General features: G+C 32.9%; 2 protein-coding genes across 2 annotated transcripts; both read left to right on the forward strand.

Moving 5' to 3' along the window:
• Positions 1-887: 887 nt before the first annotated feature.
• On the forward strand, positions 888-4,648 carry LOC126705423 (B3 domain-containing transcription factor VRN1-like). Its single transcript, XM_050404427.1, has 4 exons — positions 888-1,253; positions 2,941-3,625; positions 3,713-3,912; positions 4,012-4,648. The coding sequence occupies exons 1-4, from the start codon at positions 1,194-1,196 to the stop codon at positions 4,321-4,323; spliced, it is 1,257 nt and encodes a 418-aa protein (XP_050260384.1). The 5' UTR covers positions 888-1,193; the 3' UTR covers positions 4,324-4,648.
• Positions 4,649-8,711: 4,063 nt separating this feature from the next.
• Positions 8,712-13,372, forward strand: LOC126706878 (B3 domain-containing transcription factor VRN1-like). Its single transcript, XM_050406450.1, has 5 exons — positions 8,712-8,879; positions 10,969-11,704; positions 11,798-11,958; positions 12,053-12,367; positions 13,151-13,372. The coding sequence occupies exons 1-4, from the start codon at positions 8,712-8,714 to the stop codon at positions 12,323-12,325; spliced, it is 1,338 nt and encodes a 445-aa protein (XP_050262407.1). The 3' UTR covers positions 12,326-12,367; positions 13,151-13,372.
• The last annotated feature ends 1,287 nt before the right edge of the window (positions 13,373-14,659 follow it).

Here is a 14,659-nt window from a genome sequence, read left to right on the forward strand (position 1 = left end):
AGAAAAAACTCATAACTAAAAATTAAGACAATATTAAGAAAAGAAATAGGACTATAGGAGTTTGACAATAACATATTAAGGCAATATCTTATGTTCATGGCATTTTTTTTAATATAATAATAAACTAAATGTGTTAACAGTTTAGATTAGATATGCATGTTTATTTCTAAATAAAATATAAAATAAATATGCATAGAAAAAGAACAAATAAATATGCTACATATAAAAAAATTATATGTAAAGTAAAATTCTCATGGATATGAATCATTAAATATATATTTATATTTATATATATAATAATTAAAAAAAAAAGATTAGCCCAAGAAGATTTATGTTGATCTTAGCTTGTTTAACCAAGAGATTTATAATTGAAGTGTTTAATATTTTACTATTTCTAATAGAGATATTTGGAGTTCAAAATTCCTTCTTCTCCAATTCATGCAGAAGAAGGAATTTTGAACTTCGAACACCTCTATTAGAAATATTAAAATATTAATCAATTGAAGTTATATATATATATATATATATAAAAAAAATAAAAAAAGGTTAACCCAAGAATATGTTTTGTTGATCTCAACTTATTTAACTAATAAACTTGACTCTCAAAAAAAAAAAAAACTAATAGACTTATAGTTTAAATGATTAATATTTTAATATTTTTAATAAAAATATTCAGAACCCAAAATTCCTTCTCTCTTATTCTGAATATCTATTTTTTTTTCTAATAAAAAAAAATATCAATAAAAAAAAAAAGAAGGTGGCAAACTCGTTTATATTAAAATAAATATTTTAGGTCAAGTTGTGTTGTGTAGTGTTTTGGTGGTGTGGGGGGGTTTTATAAAAGGTTTTAAAAATACGTTGTTTGACTCTCAAACTCCAAAGTGTGTGTGTGTGTGTGAGAGAGAGAGAGAGAGAGAGAGAGAGAGAGAAAGACAAGAGACAATAAGGAGAAGGAACCTTACCTAAGCTAGATCTGAAAAACCCAAAAAAAAAAAAAAAAACTAAAACCAAAATCCGAAAACCCTTTTTAAGATTTTCATCAATCAAAAAACACAACACAACACAAGTTTCAAGTTTGTTTCAGAATTTCAATGCTCTGTTCTGTTCTGTTCTGTTTCTGAGTTCTGAGTTCTGAACTGACTAAATACTACTGCTACTGAACCTTAAAAAAAGAATCACAATATTTACGGAAAATGCCACGCCCTTATTTCCACAAGCTGATTCTCTCCACCACAATCCAATCCAAGCAACTGGTACCCTAATCTCTCTCTCTCTCTCTCTTTCTCTCTAGGGTTTTTGTTTAAATTGACTTTTTTTGTTTGTGGGGGTTTTGTGTTTCATGGATTTGGTTTTTGTTTATTGGTTTTTGAAGCAGAGTTGTGGGTTTCTGTTTGGTTTCCTAGAGAATTTGAGAGAGAAATAGCAATACGGGAATTGGGTTTTTCTGGGTTTTGTTTCAGATGGTCTGTTTTGAATCTTTTGATTTCCTTTGTCTGCTTCGTGGCCTATTATATAGGATTTAGTTTTTTTTTTTTTGTTTGGGGGTGGGGAATAAGATTTTTGTAAGGCCCTTAAAACTAAAAAAAATACAAATGTTTTTTTTTTTTTACAAAAAAAAAAAAGAGAGTTTTTTGTTGCAAGATTTTTTTTTTTCCTTGAAACAAAAAAGTTTTTTTTTTTTTTTTTTTTTTTTTGGGCACAATTTTTTTGTAAAGAATAAGAACTCTGTTTGAAGGTGCTAAAACCCAAAACTCTGTTTGGTTGTTGGGATTAAATAGAGCAAGATAACTTGAACAGTTAATTGGAATTCCCTTTATTCTGTTTTGATATGGCTTGTTTTATAAGAATCTGATGAAACCCATGATTTTTTGTTTTTGGTTGTAGAGAAAAACCTGGGTAAAGTAGAAGGAAAATGAATCAGTTTATCATAGATGTTGTGAAAGATTTAAGTGGGTTGTTCTTATTTATATATTTGAGAACTGAAATTCTTTTTTTGTATTCTTTCTTGATAATTCAATTGTTAATATAAGTGTGGGAGGGAGATAATTCGAACCTTGGATGGGGTTGTGCCACTGAGCTACAAGGCTCTTTGTGAGAACCGAAATTCTTGAATAGATGAGGTTTTGTTTATATTTCTCCATCTTTTTATCACGCAGTATTTCCTTGAAAAGGTGTTTTGTTGGGGTACTTATATCAGGTTTAGAAGAAAAGATGGCATTCATAAAGCACAGAAAATGTCATCTGAATGCTACTAGCAAAAGCAAAGCTATTTTGTAGATTTGTAGATACTTGAATGATATATTTCACTGTAATTGTTGGTGTTCTAGTTATATCTGATCTTATGGACTCAGAATCTTGTTTTTCCATGTTATCATTAGGATTTCGGTGTAAATTCACCAGTCACTAGTAATTTTGAGGTTTGCTTGAAATTTTCATTGTTTGGACACCTTGTGATTTTCATCTTATAGGCATTGGTAATATTTAAGATTATCTTTTCTTAATTTTCATATTCCTTGTACTTGAATTATTGCCATACTCATATATGGTTGTTGGGGAAAGTTGATAATCTGGATATTACTCACTGTTGTTATGTCTCTGATACAATATTCTTTATACTTTGGATAATATTGCTAAACTTTTCTCGATGTTTTAATTTATTTTTGAAATGCTGTTTAACTTTTTAGGTTATAGGATTAGCATTAGCGTTCTATTCATGTCATGATTTTTGGTGCCACACGCACACAAGTACACAACTCAACTGAATACAACTAAGCCTAAATTCCAATTAATTGGGTACATGGATATATTATGCAACTTGGTCCTATGTGGGTGACCATGTCACCTGGTTACTTGTCCAATGTCATGTCTTAATTCATCTACAATTGTAAATCATGCATTTCATTGCAACAAACAAAACCTAACTTGATTGGGCATGTGCAGAGGATACCAGAAAAGTTTGTCATGAAAGTTAGGGATGACCTTTCTCCTGTTGTTACACTCTCTGTTCCTGATGGTCATGTTTGGCAAGTAGGATTGAAGAAAGTAGACAATAGTGCTTGGTTTCACAACGGTTGGCAAGACTTTGTTGAGCATTACTCCATCCGTGTTGGGTACTTTCTAGTATTCCGATATGAAGGGAATTCGAGCTTCTTTGTTCATATATTTAACTTAGCGAATTCTGAGGTCAACTATCAAAACAATACTCCCGGTGGCCCTCAAGGGATCAGTTATGCCAGTCATTATCGTGTATTTGAAGAAATGGAAGATGATGACTTTGCAGAAATCTTGGGTTCCACACCGACTACTGAGTCTTTGAAAAACAAGCTTTTTGGTGAACGTGGAGATCTACTGACACCTAACAAAAGTTACAATCCTCCATCACTGCAGAATTTGTTCAATGGCTCTAAACTTAAAAACTGCTTGAATTGGGCTGGGGATGGGAACATGCATCCATCAAAGGGTGTTGATAAATCCTCATCAGAAAGTCATCATACTCGGGAGATAGGTGTTCAATTTAATGCAACTGAGCTTAAAAGGTCTTTGGATGAAGTGAAATTGCAAAGTGCAGATCAAGAAATTCAAAAACTTAAAAAAACTATGAGAAAAAAGCGGAAAAATGATCCTAGTAAGCTCTTTAAAATTATTTTTCTCTTTTCATCTTGTGGAGCCTAAAGAATTTGATTTTCTCATCAGTAATTCTATAAAAATGCAGATGAGCAGGAGTCATCAGCTCGACACGAAGAGGAAGTAGATATGAGGTTCAGATTTTACGAAAGTGCTTCTGCAAGAAAGAGAACAGTGACAGCAGAGGAACGAGAAAGGGCTATTAATGCGGCTAAAGCATTTGAGCCAACCAATCCTTTCTGCAGGGTTGTCCTGCGGCCATCTTATTTATATAGGGGGTGTATAATGGTGAGCCATTGAGATTAATGTCCCAAACATGGCTTTACCTTATCATGTTAATAAAAACAAATGTGCTTAGTGTATAATGTATTAATTTTACTTGTGCAGTATCTCCCATCATGCTTTGCTGAAAAGAATCTAAGTGGGGTATCAGGATTTATCAAACTTCAGACTTCTGAGGGGAGACAGTGGCCTGTCCGGTGCCTTTATAGAGGAGGCAGAGCAAAGTTAAGTCAGGGATGGTATGAATTTTCATTGGAGAATAATTTGGGGGAAGGAGATGTTTGTGTCTTTGAGCTGTTGAAGATGAGGGAAATTGTGCTGAAGGTTACCACATATCGTGTCCTCGATGATAATGGGCTGGTGGTGAACCAACCATTAATGCCACATGTCAACCACTTAAAACTAATTAGAAATTAGTTGCTGGTAATTTTTGGATTTCTAGACTGTATCAAGTAACTTTATCTTCTGGGTGGCCAGTTACTGATCTTATATCTTCACGAGGAGCTTAGTTGCTTTTTTGTGTCCATAAACTTTCCAAGATAACTTAGTGGAACTTTTAGTAGTTAGGAATTTGAATACCGATTTTTATGTCTTGACTAGGGTTGTAAATAGATTGTGCAATCTAGTTTTTATCAAAGTGGACCAGAACAATGGATCCTAGTCATTCCCTCTCCTCTTCCCCTCTTGATTTGGTATTTTCAGCCTGAAATTTTATTTTATTGCTCCAGTTACTGATTGTTAATTTTCTCATGTGTTTGCAGCTGGGGAAGAATTACTTCTGTTGAGCTTTTATAATTTTGTTTATAGAAGAAAAATATTTCGTACTGGTTTGACAATTGTTAATAGGCAACATGATGTGAAAAAATTTCCTAGAAGTTGCATGAAATAAAACTAGCAGTTGTTTATCTATGACACCTCTTCATAATTTTGTGAGCTAATTGTGAGACAGTCAATAAAACATGCTGCTTAACAAAATCTGCCCAACTTGGACCTTGCAAAAAGTGGGAGCTCTGTGCATTGTGTACGACCTTTTACATTCGTAAGACCTTGCACAATTTCAGAATTGTTGTCGTCCTATTGCTAGTTATATTAGTCAGCATTGATGGATGGGTAGCTTTTCTGATTCAGAAATAAAAAAAGGTTACATATATTGAATTCTTTTTTGTTTTATAAATTGAAGGTTTAATGTGCGTTGGTTTATATGTATAATGGTACAAAAAGAATTCTTGTTTGATTAATAAGTTACACACACCCAATAGGTCTTAAACCCATGAACTCACCCTCTACCCATAAGTGAGGAGATGCTGTAAGCCTATTGTAATATTAATTTCTAACATAGGCATGATTGTTGTGTTCTGGCAGATTTATGCCATGTTGGACGGTGTGATTTGCATTCATTTGCAGCAACGCACTGAGTGTTGCTTTCTTATGCTAAGTGGTGATATTTTTTGGTGACTCTTGAGGTAGAGGAATTAGAATTGACATGCTCTCAATCTTAATGCAAGCGGTCAAGCACGACTCTATAAGATAAAATATTCATGATATACTTTCTGGCTGGGAGATGGAAGATGTCAACATCATTGGGATAATGTTTTTATTGCATGTCTTGGATAGAGAACTGACATGTACAGGACACATTTCATTGTAGTTATTTCAGGCTGATAAGGGGTTTGCACTTCAGATTAGTGAACATTTTAGCAGGTCTAAATCTCATGGGACAATGTTACAATGGTTTCGAGTGCATGTAGCCATATGCAGCTTGTTAATACAATTTTGAGTTTAGAAATTCCTTCTGTTTGCTTTTCCCAAGCTCTTCATTGACTTCATTTTGGTCGTGGAGCTCAAGATGTCACTGAGGTGTACCCATTAATTTTGCAACACAAATGATGGCTTTTAGGTTCCAGTGAACCTGATGATCAAAATTTGTAAAAGGAACCATATTCTTGAGCAGAATTTTGTGAAGCATTTGCCTTGCATTGCATTGCATGACATGTATGAATTCATCAATCTGTTGGTGTTGGACTGGGAAATGTTGCTGTGAGTTGTGACTGGTGTGTAATGAAAATGATGTGGGATTGATCATAACTTGTCATTTGACAATATTCGTCCTTAATCTTAAGGAATTTTGTTTGGACTTTGAATTTTGTGTATTTTTGGATCTTATAGGCACCCTTTGTGTTTCTGTGGTCAATTCCAGGCTGACAAGTGGTCTATAAATCTAGCCAACGTAAATCCTTGTCAATTGTCACCCCCTTCGCCGTGGTAGGTAAGAGTGGCGCGTTTAAATGAAAATCAAGGTTGTCCATTCAATTATTATGAAAATTGTCGTGTGTACCTATCCAAAAACAAAAAAAAAAAAATTGTCGTGTATATAATATTACTCTTTTGATTATAACGCTATAACTGCCGTACCAAAATTATATTATTTTTAGTAGAATCTACTACAATTCATAAAAATTTAATACAACATTACAATAGTTTTTTTTTTTTTTTTTTTTTTTTGAGATAACACATTACAATAGTTGAAAATGAAAGTTAAGATCATTAGGCAAATCACGTAAAGTGAGTGCTAAAATACGTCAGTGGTCTTTTGTGCTTTATTTATTTAATTGGGAAACTCAAAAATGTAGTGACCTACAGAGTTGTCCAATTGTTGCTGAAGTTAAATAAATTTTTTTTTTTTGTGCTTTTACTATTAAAAGAAAATTGAATACTGAGAATGAATCATGAAAGATGAAACAAATTACGTTAAAGAAAAATTGTAACATCAGTCCAAAAAGAAATAATAAGTAAATAAATAAATAAAAAAGATTACGTTAAAGGAGGTAGGCATGCGAGGTGAGGTGAGTGATGTGACCCTATACCACATCTGCCTTAACTTATATAAATTATATAGGCCTGTTTGGTGACCAATCATGATATCCTAGTTGTGGACGTAGTTTTCCCAGCACAGGAAGGAGTTATTCTTGTCAATATCCCTGTATAAGTAGAAGATCCAAAAAATTAGTTATGATTTTAAGAAATATCAAAAATATCTCTAATCTAATTAGATAATCATTATTCTTAAAAAAAATGAAAAATAGGATTAAAATTGTAATTCAATAAAAAATTTTAAAAAATTACTTGAGAAACTTTTTTCTTGAAAGTTAACACATTTTCTATTTAAATATATTTCAAGCATGTTTAATACATTTTTTTTCTTAAAAACTAGCACTTTCAAATTCTAAATTTTAGCTTCTTAAAAATTCATTCATGTGTAATCTCTCTAATAGTAAATAAATTCAAATTGAAAAGTTACATTAAATTCAAAATAAAAAAAGAGTCTTATCACACGTGCCGAGTGCATACAATGAAACTAGTATAAATATAAAGCAATTCCATTCCATAGAAATCAGACAAGTGGATTTGTCTTCAACCAAAAAACAAAACTGAGGAAAAAAAAAAAACCTATTTTTAATAATTTACCATCTAAAATTTGTTGTGAAAAATTGTAAACATGATATTACTCTTTTGTTAAATAGTATTATTAAATGGTCATATACAACCTGAAAAATTAGTAATAAAAGTGAACTAAACCAAAACAATTTAAACAATTAATACTTCAAACAGGTTGGAAACTCTTTAAGCAAGGTATTAATTAGAGAGTTAATCTGGATTAACTATTTCTTTAGAAACATTGGCATAATTAACATCGTGATGAAAAAATTGTGCGTACTCAAGAATGGGTTTAATTTAGCAATCCATTTGGACATCACAAAACCCAGAATTGAAATGGATGATAACTTGTTGGGGTCCTTGGGGATTTCTTCAAAATAAATTCCATCTATGATATTAACATTTGTTCTTACCGTTCTAGTTCCAATGTGTCTAATTGCATGTTCCTCTTGCATAAGCTCGAGGAAAATCAACTTGAGCACACACCATAAAAGAAACCGTTGTGTAGACATATTGGCAAGAGAAGGATGTAGTTGTATTTCTCCATTTGTGATATAACAATTAACAAGAGGCTTGTTCGAATGCACTGGTTGAGGAGACATTTAATAAATTAAAAGAAACCATTGTGTAAACATATTGGCAAAAGAAGGATATAGTTGTATTTCTATATTTATGATATAACATGAGGCTTTTTGTTAATGAATGTTCAAATGCACTTGTTAAAGAAAAATTTAATAAATTTTATGAAAAGTACCAAAAACTAATAAACAAATACACATTTAACTTAAGGTTGTGCGACTCCCTAAAAATACTTGATTGATTTCAATAAAAAAAAGTACTCAATTTTAATTAATGCAATGGGGTTGGATTCATACCAAATTTAATGATAGCAACAATATAAATGAGGTTGGATCATGAATACTCCATCTACGCATGACAAGAATGAGACTGGTCAAAATGGGCACACACTTTTGTATTTTGCTATCCCTTATTCGATGCGCTGTTAGTGATAAGAATAAGATAGAATCAAGTTCATCAAAAAAAAAAAAAAAAGAATAAGATATAATCAAGAAAGAAGGAGGAGATGTTATCACAAAAAATGTCTGAAGTCATAAAAATATGTGTTTAAAAGATAGTAATAGAATATGTATAAAAATTAAATTATATACGCTAAATAAAATATATAATTTATGTTGTGTGCCAATTTTTTACTAATAAATATATCTCTTTCTCAAAGTAAAAAAAAAAAAAACCTTCAAAGAAATTCACACAGTCACATGACCCACAAAGACCCTGGCCCAGTTGTGGGGCCATTTAAAAGAAGTAAAATTTTCTTCATATTCCCAAATATCAGCTAGTGTGGTTGATGAATGATGATCAATGATCTGGCTTTCCCAGTGACTGAGACTGAACAATCACAATCAACAATGGCACAGCTGGTAAACCAAAGCCTCCATTCAAGCTCTCCATATCCAAATAGGAGGGCTTGCCTCTTTTACAAGTTAATGGATGTCTCTATTATCCAAGATAAGAAGCTGGTAAGCTGATAGTTCAGTTAGCTCAGCTATGCATGTATATAACAAATGTGCACAAGAATTGCCCAAGTTGTTCTTTTTTCTTTTTCCACTTTGTTTTATTGTTAAAGTAAAAGTTTGTTTGGTTGGTAGGAAAATTGAGAGAGAGAGAGAGAGAAACTTGTCTTTATTCAATTTTTTTTATGTGAGAACTTGAAGCTTAAAATTTTATAAAGTTGATTAAGTTTGAAAGGTTCCAACTTTGTTGACGTGGCTTTGGGCATGTACTAAATGGTTAACATATCAAGTTTAGATTTTTGTTAATTACTAATATTTATATTTACACTTTTGGGTAGAAAAAATAATGGATCCTAAACTATGTTTGGTTGCTGAGAAAATTGGACATTTGGAGTTTTACAACTTTGGGTTTTTTTTTTTTTTTTTTGGGTCTACAAAGAGACAAAAAAAAGAGAGCTATGTTTGCAAAAGTAGCTGTTTTTCCATGTGGTCATGGTGAGAAGATTGAAATGTTGAATATGGTTTGATAGTTTGGATTGTTTGGACTGCATGCAATTGGTCTTATGTTGTAAATTGTAATTTGGTTATGAACCCTGTACTGCTTAATGAGTATTTTTTCCCTTACTTTTCTTCTTTAAAATGATCTTTTACTTTTCTATTGGCTTTTGGTGATGTTCTTTTGCTTTTCTCTTTGGCCCCAAGTTAGCTTTTTTTATTTTTTATTTCCCTCTCTGTCTCTCTTTTTTTGGCTTAAGCGGTCATCATGTACTTTTTTTTTTTCTTTGTTGGCAGTTGGATGTGTGCTTTCAATATTGATGCTTTCTGCCCCTACCCATCCCCAACTTTTTTATACTCTTTCCCAACAAGAAATTTCAAAAGCACTTGGTTACATTGAAAAGTGGCTGCGATAATTTTGGGGCTCAAACTTTTTGCAAATAACTATCAAGTGGATTACAATGAGTCATTTATCAAAAAGGGATTACAATGAGTCATTCTTGTGATTCTCTATTGATTGAACTTTAGCAAGTGACCATCAATTGGGTTACAATGAGTCATTCTTGTGATACCCCAATGATTCTATCCAAGTAAAATCACTAACATCTAACAATTACTGGTGTGGACACAAAAAAGAAAATGATCTATTAATGATGATTGATTTTGTTGGACCTGATTGATTGTGATTTGTGATTGATGCTAATGGATGCTGAGATTTTTAGGATTTAATTTTCTTTTATTTTTGAAATTAATGTAATAGATTACAAGTTATTTCCTTAGCAATTTATTTCTTGTCCCTCTATGATGTAAGTATGTAACTTTGGAGTCCTATTTAAAAGCCCAAAATGGTGTATTGTAAGCAATTGATTATGGCTTTATAAAATTTGGGTTGGGAGTTTTCTTCAATGCTTGGTGCTGGTTCCAAGTAGCCCTAAGTGTTGATGCCTAGGTTTTATCTACTATTTTTTTCACTTGAAGTTGATTTCAAGCAAACCCTAGGTGTTGATTCCTAGGTCCCACTCCTTTATTTTGTTCTTCATTTGTTTCCCAAACAAAACCCCCTCCTAGAGTCCACTTGACCTATATCTATTACAATTTACAAGACCCCCCTATAAAGAAACCTTTGGAACAATATTGAAATACTAAAAGTTTGTTCTCCTCATTTCCTTTGCCGAAATTGAGTTTAATAACCTTGGTGTTTGAGGAAAATATTTTCTGCTAGAAAGTTTTCACTTATATATTGCTTATATGGATTAGAATTTTCTTTTGTTTTTGTTAAATAGTATCAATTCTTGAAATTCACGGGCAAAGATTGGGTCCAGTGCTCTTGACACGTGTTCACTTTTGGCCATGTGTCATGATCTTGAGTCTTGACAGTCCAACCCAGCCCAAGTCCAAAATTAACTTATTGCGTGCCAATTAAAATGAGATGACATACATCCTTATTGGTCTCATGTTCTAATTTATCAATAACATTACCAACTGATGCTATGTCTGTGGTGAACTGCTGATATGAAGCCTTCTCTATGACATCATGGACAAACTTTTTTCCTTATTTCATTTCAACTGAAACAATGTAACTTATTTTTTGCGTCCGCAGAGGATCCCAAATAAGTTTGTTAGAAAATTTGGAGATGAACTCTCTAGTGTTGCTACACTTTCTGTTCCCAGTGGTCGTGACTGGCTTGTGGAACTAAGGAAAGCTGGCCAGAAGTTGTGGTTTCATGATGGCTGGCATGAATTTGTAAAGCACCACTGCATTCATGCTGGAAATCTTTTGATCTTTCGATATGAAGGGAATTCAAACTTCGATATTTATATGTTCAATTTGACAGCTTGTGAATCATGTAATATTCCAAGTTGTTCTGAAGAACCCAATCATGTCAAGCAATGTCCAGTGTCTCTTGAAAAAGTAGCAGATAATGCCTCAATTGAAATCTTGGGTGCAGAAGAACCCAGCCATGGCAAGCACCATCCAGTGCTGCATGGAAAAGAAATAGAAGATGATGACTCAATTGAATTCTTGGGTTCTTTCCCTCCACGCCCAACTTCTATGCCTTGGAGAAACAATGTTTCTAATGAACATGTAGATCAACAGAAACCCTATAAAAGCTGCATTAGGACTGCATTAAAGAACTTAATGCATAGCCCTGATGGGGATAACATTCATCTAGCAAAGGATGTAGATACCTTAAAAGAAAAAGTTCGATCTACTAGAGAAATAGGCATCCAGTTCAATGAGAGCGAGCTTACCAGGACTGCAGGTGAAGTTGGATCAGGTTACTGGGATGAAGCACGACAAAGTGCCAAAAGAAGAAAGCAAAGTACTGAACCTAGTAAGCTCTATGAACTTAGGTCCTCTGTTTATGCTCTATATTGATTTTCTCCTTGTTGATTTGATGAATAAATATATGAACATGAATCATCAGCAGAATTTAATGTGGAAGTGGGAATACCTGGGGCAAAAGTTTCAATAGCTGTAGCTGAAAAAAGAGGGAGGGCAATTCGTGCAGCGCTAAGGTTCACCCCTGGTAATCCTTTTTGCAGGGTTATTATGAAACCATCCTATATACACAAGGGATATCTTTTGGTTAGCCTCCAACTATAATCTTTTTTTTTTTTTTTTCCTTTTTCTTTTTTGAGTTTTTTATAAAGTAGAGATGTTTTTCTTTTCACTTGTGCAGCATATTCCGTCCAGCTTTGCTCAGAACTATCTGAACAGGTCGGGATCAATTGTGCTTCAAATTTCTGATGGGCCATGGTGGCTTGTCCGATGTATTAATGAGGGTAATGGAGCTAAACTGAGCCAAGGATGGCGTGAGTTTGTGTTGGATAATTGTTTGGAGGAGGGAGATGTTTGTGTATTTGAGCTGATCAGTAAGGAGGACATCATGCTGAAACTGAAAGTGACCATATTTCGGGTTCTTGAAAACACAGGTCCAGGAAATCAACCTTGAGAGAAGAGAAGCCAATCTGAACTAATTATAATCTTATGGTTGGTAAGTACCAACTTCCTACACCGTGCAAGGTACCTTTTTGTTTTTTTTGTGTGCTGTAACTTGTTTAGTTTATTCATGAAGCTCATATCTGTGCATAAACTTTTCAGTACAACTTATTTAACTTGACTCAATACAACCTCTTGGCACACCACTGTAACCTAAAAACTTAAGCCAAGAGTTTCTCTTGTCACCAGTACAGTAGTACTCAATGTGGAATTCAATCACTTAATTAATCAAACTATTTATGCATGCATATTCCAACATTACTGCAGGGGAGATTTAGACACTAATCATGTACCTTGAATAGGGTCTAAATTGGTTGTCCCATACTCCCATTAGTAACATCGTGGTGGACCACAACAGTGTATCTTAATTGCATTGTTACTTCTTTGGGCTTCAAGTCCTTATTCAGACTCTCATTTATGCTGCTTGGTTTAGGACACTGCTTGTTTGCAGATTCATAAAACAACAGGATTCTCATCATTTAAAGGGTATAGAGGTTATTTTTGCTATTTTAATGCTATGGTTTCTATTGTTTTTACCGCTGGGATAATACAATTTTGATTAACTTTAACTAGCAAATGCCAAAACATCTTAGGAATTGGCTAATAGAATTTGTGATTAGCTTTGACGGGAAAATGCTGAAACATTTTGGTCATTATTTCCTTTATGGTAACTAAAAAGATTTGATTACTTTGTAGACATTGCAACAAAGGTGAGGAAATCAAAGATGAAATATCAGATGCCTTCTATGCTTATTTCAGAAACTTTGGTTATTTGCAGGAACTTGCTGAATGTCTTTCTGTATATCTAGTGGGCTTGATGAGGAAAGATTGAGTCAGTGAAATGACTGGTGTAGTAAGATAAAAGGCCTTTTTTCTTCCCCCTCTAGTATTCTATGTTGTAAATAACAATATTCTCAAGTCTCAACTTCTCTAAGTTCCATGTGAAAATCTAGCAACACTTTTTAACTTGTTCAGTATTCCATGTTGAAGAGATGCATAATGCTATCTGTCAAAACACGGGCTCTCATTGCCTATGCCGAGCTCTTAGAACCCTGACAATATATATATATATATATCATATATGGTTTGTTAAATGCATTGATGAATGGACATGGAATGGAATGGCTTTTTTGGTTTGTGAAGAAATAAATGCTAACTTTCTATACACGATAAAATAGAAGTAAATAAGATGACCAAATTCCTAGTGAAATAAAATATAAAAGTGCATTCATGACCAAGTGAAAACATATGATAACCTCAAATCCACAAAAATCCTACTTTCAAATTAAGTGATTGCCTATTTTCAAAAACATAAATAAACAAATGTTTATATCGCCAACTGCTTATTCAATTAAATACTCCTTTACAATAATACTAAAATGTATCAACTCCTTTACAATTTAATCATAGCAAACTTATATGCATCTTTTCAAAAAGAATCCTATAAAATCCTTGTATAGAAGTGTAGGTGTCAAGAATATTCCCACCCTTACATACACAATAACTCACTAAAGTAAAGTACGTAAATTTCCAATCTCCAAATTACAAATTACAAAATCTCATATGGTGTACCATTTCCATTCTCCAAATTACAAAATCTCATATAGTGTCCCGATCTTTTGGCATCATTGACATTATTGAGTTGCACGTGCAACTCATCTTACATGTTGCCATGTTTGAAAATGAAACAGACCATTATGCAAGAAACGTGGTGTTTTGGCCCAACATTTTTTAAATACAAAGATTACTGATTTATTAGGAAAACAAAGAAAGGAGTAGAACAGTGGAAACAATACTTATTACTCCCTCCTTTTCAATTTGTTTGTCTTTTTTTTTTTTTTTTTTTTTTTTTTTTACAAGATAGAAATTCTACTCTAACCTAATCTATGTGTATGTGTGTGTGAATCTCTCTCCTAGGGACTTGAATCTCGGCCCTTACCCCTCACACCCCACAAACACTTATACTTGCGAAGTGACTATCGCACCAAGGGTGTGCGGTGGTCCAATTTGTTTGTCATGTTTGAAAAATCAAACTTTTTAAGGGAACATCATTTATTAACTTGTCTGTCTTATAAAAATGTATAAGTTTATAAAACTACCATTAAATAAATATATCAGCTTTTTTTTAAAAGAGTTATTTTTAATAAGGTAACTAAAAAGGTGTCTCAATTAGATTGATTTTTTTTAAATATTCGTTAGTTTTCTTTTCAAATAGTTTTGAAAATAAAGCAGGGGTATAATAGAAATGTTCGAAAATTAATGACTTTTATTTTTAGAAATAGGACAA

This window comes from Quercus robur, chromosome 11 (assembly GCF_932294415.1).
Source record: "Quercus robur chromosome 11, dhQueRobu3.1, whole genome shotgun sequence".
NCBI classification, from domain to species: Eukaryota; Viridiplantae; Streptophyta; class Magnoliopsida; order Fagales; family Fagaceae; genus Quercus; species Quercus robur.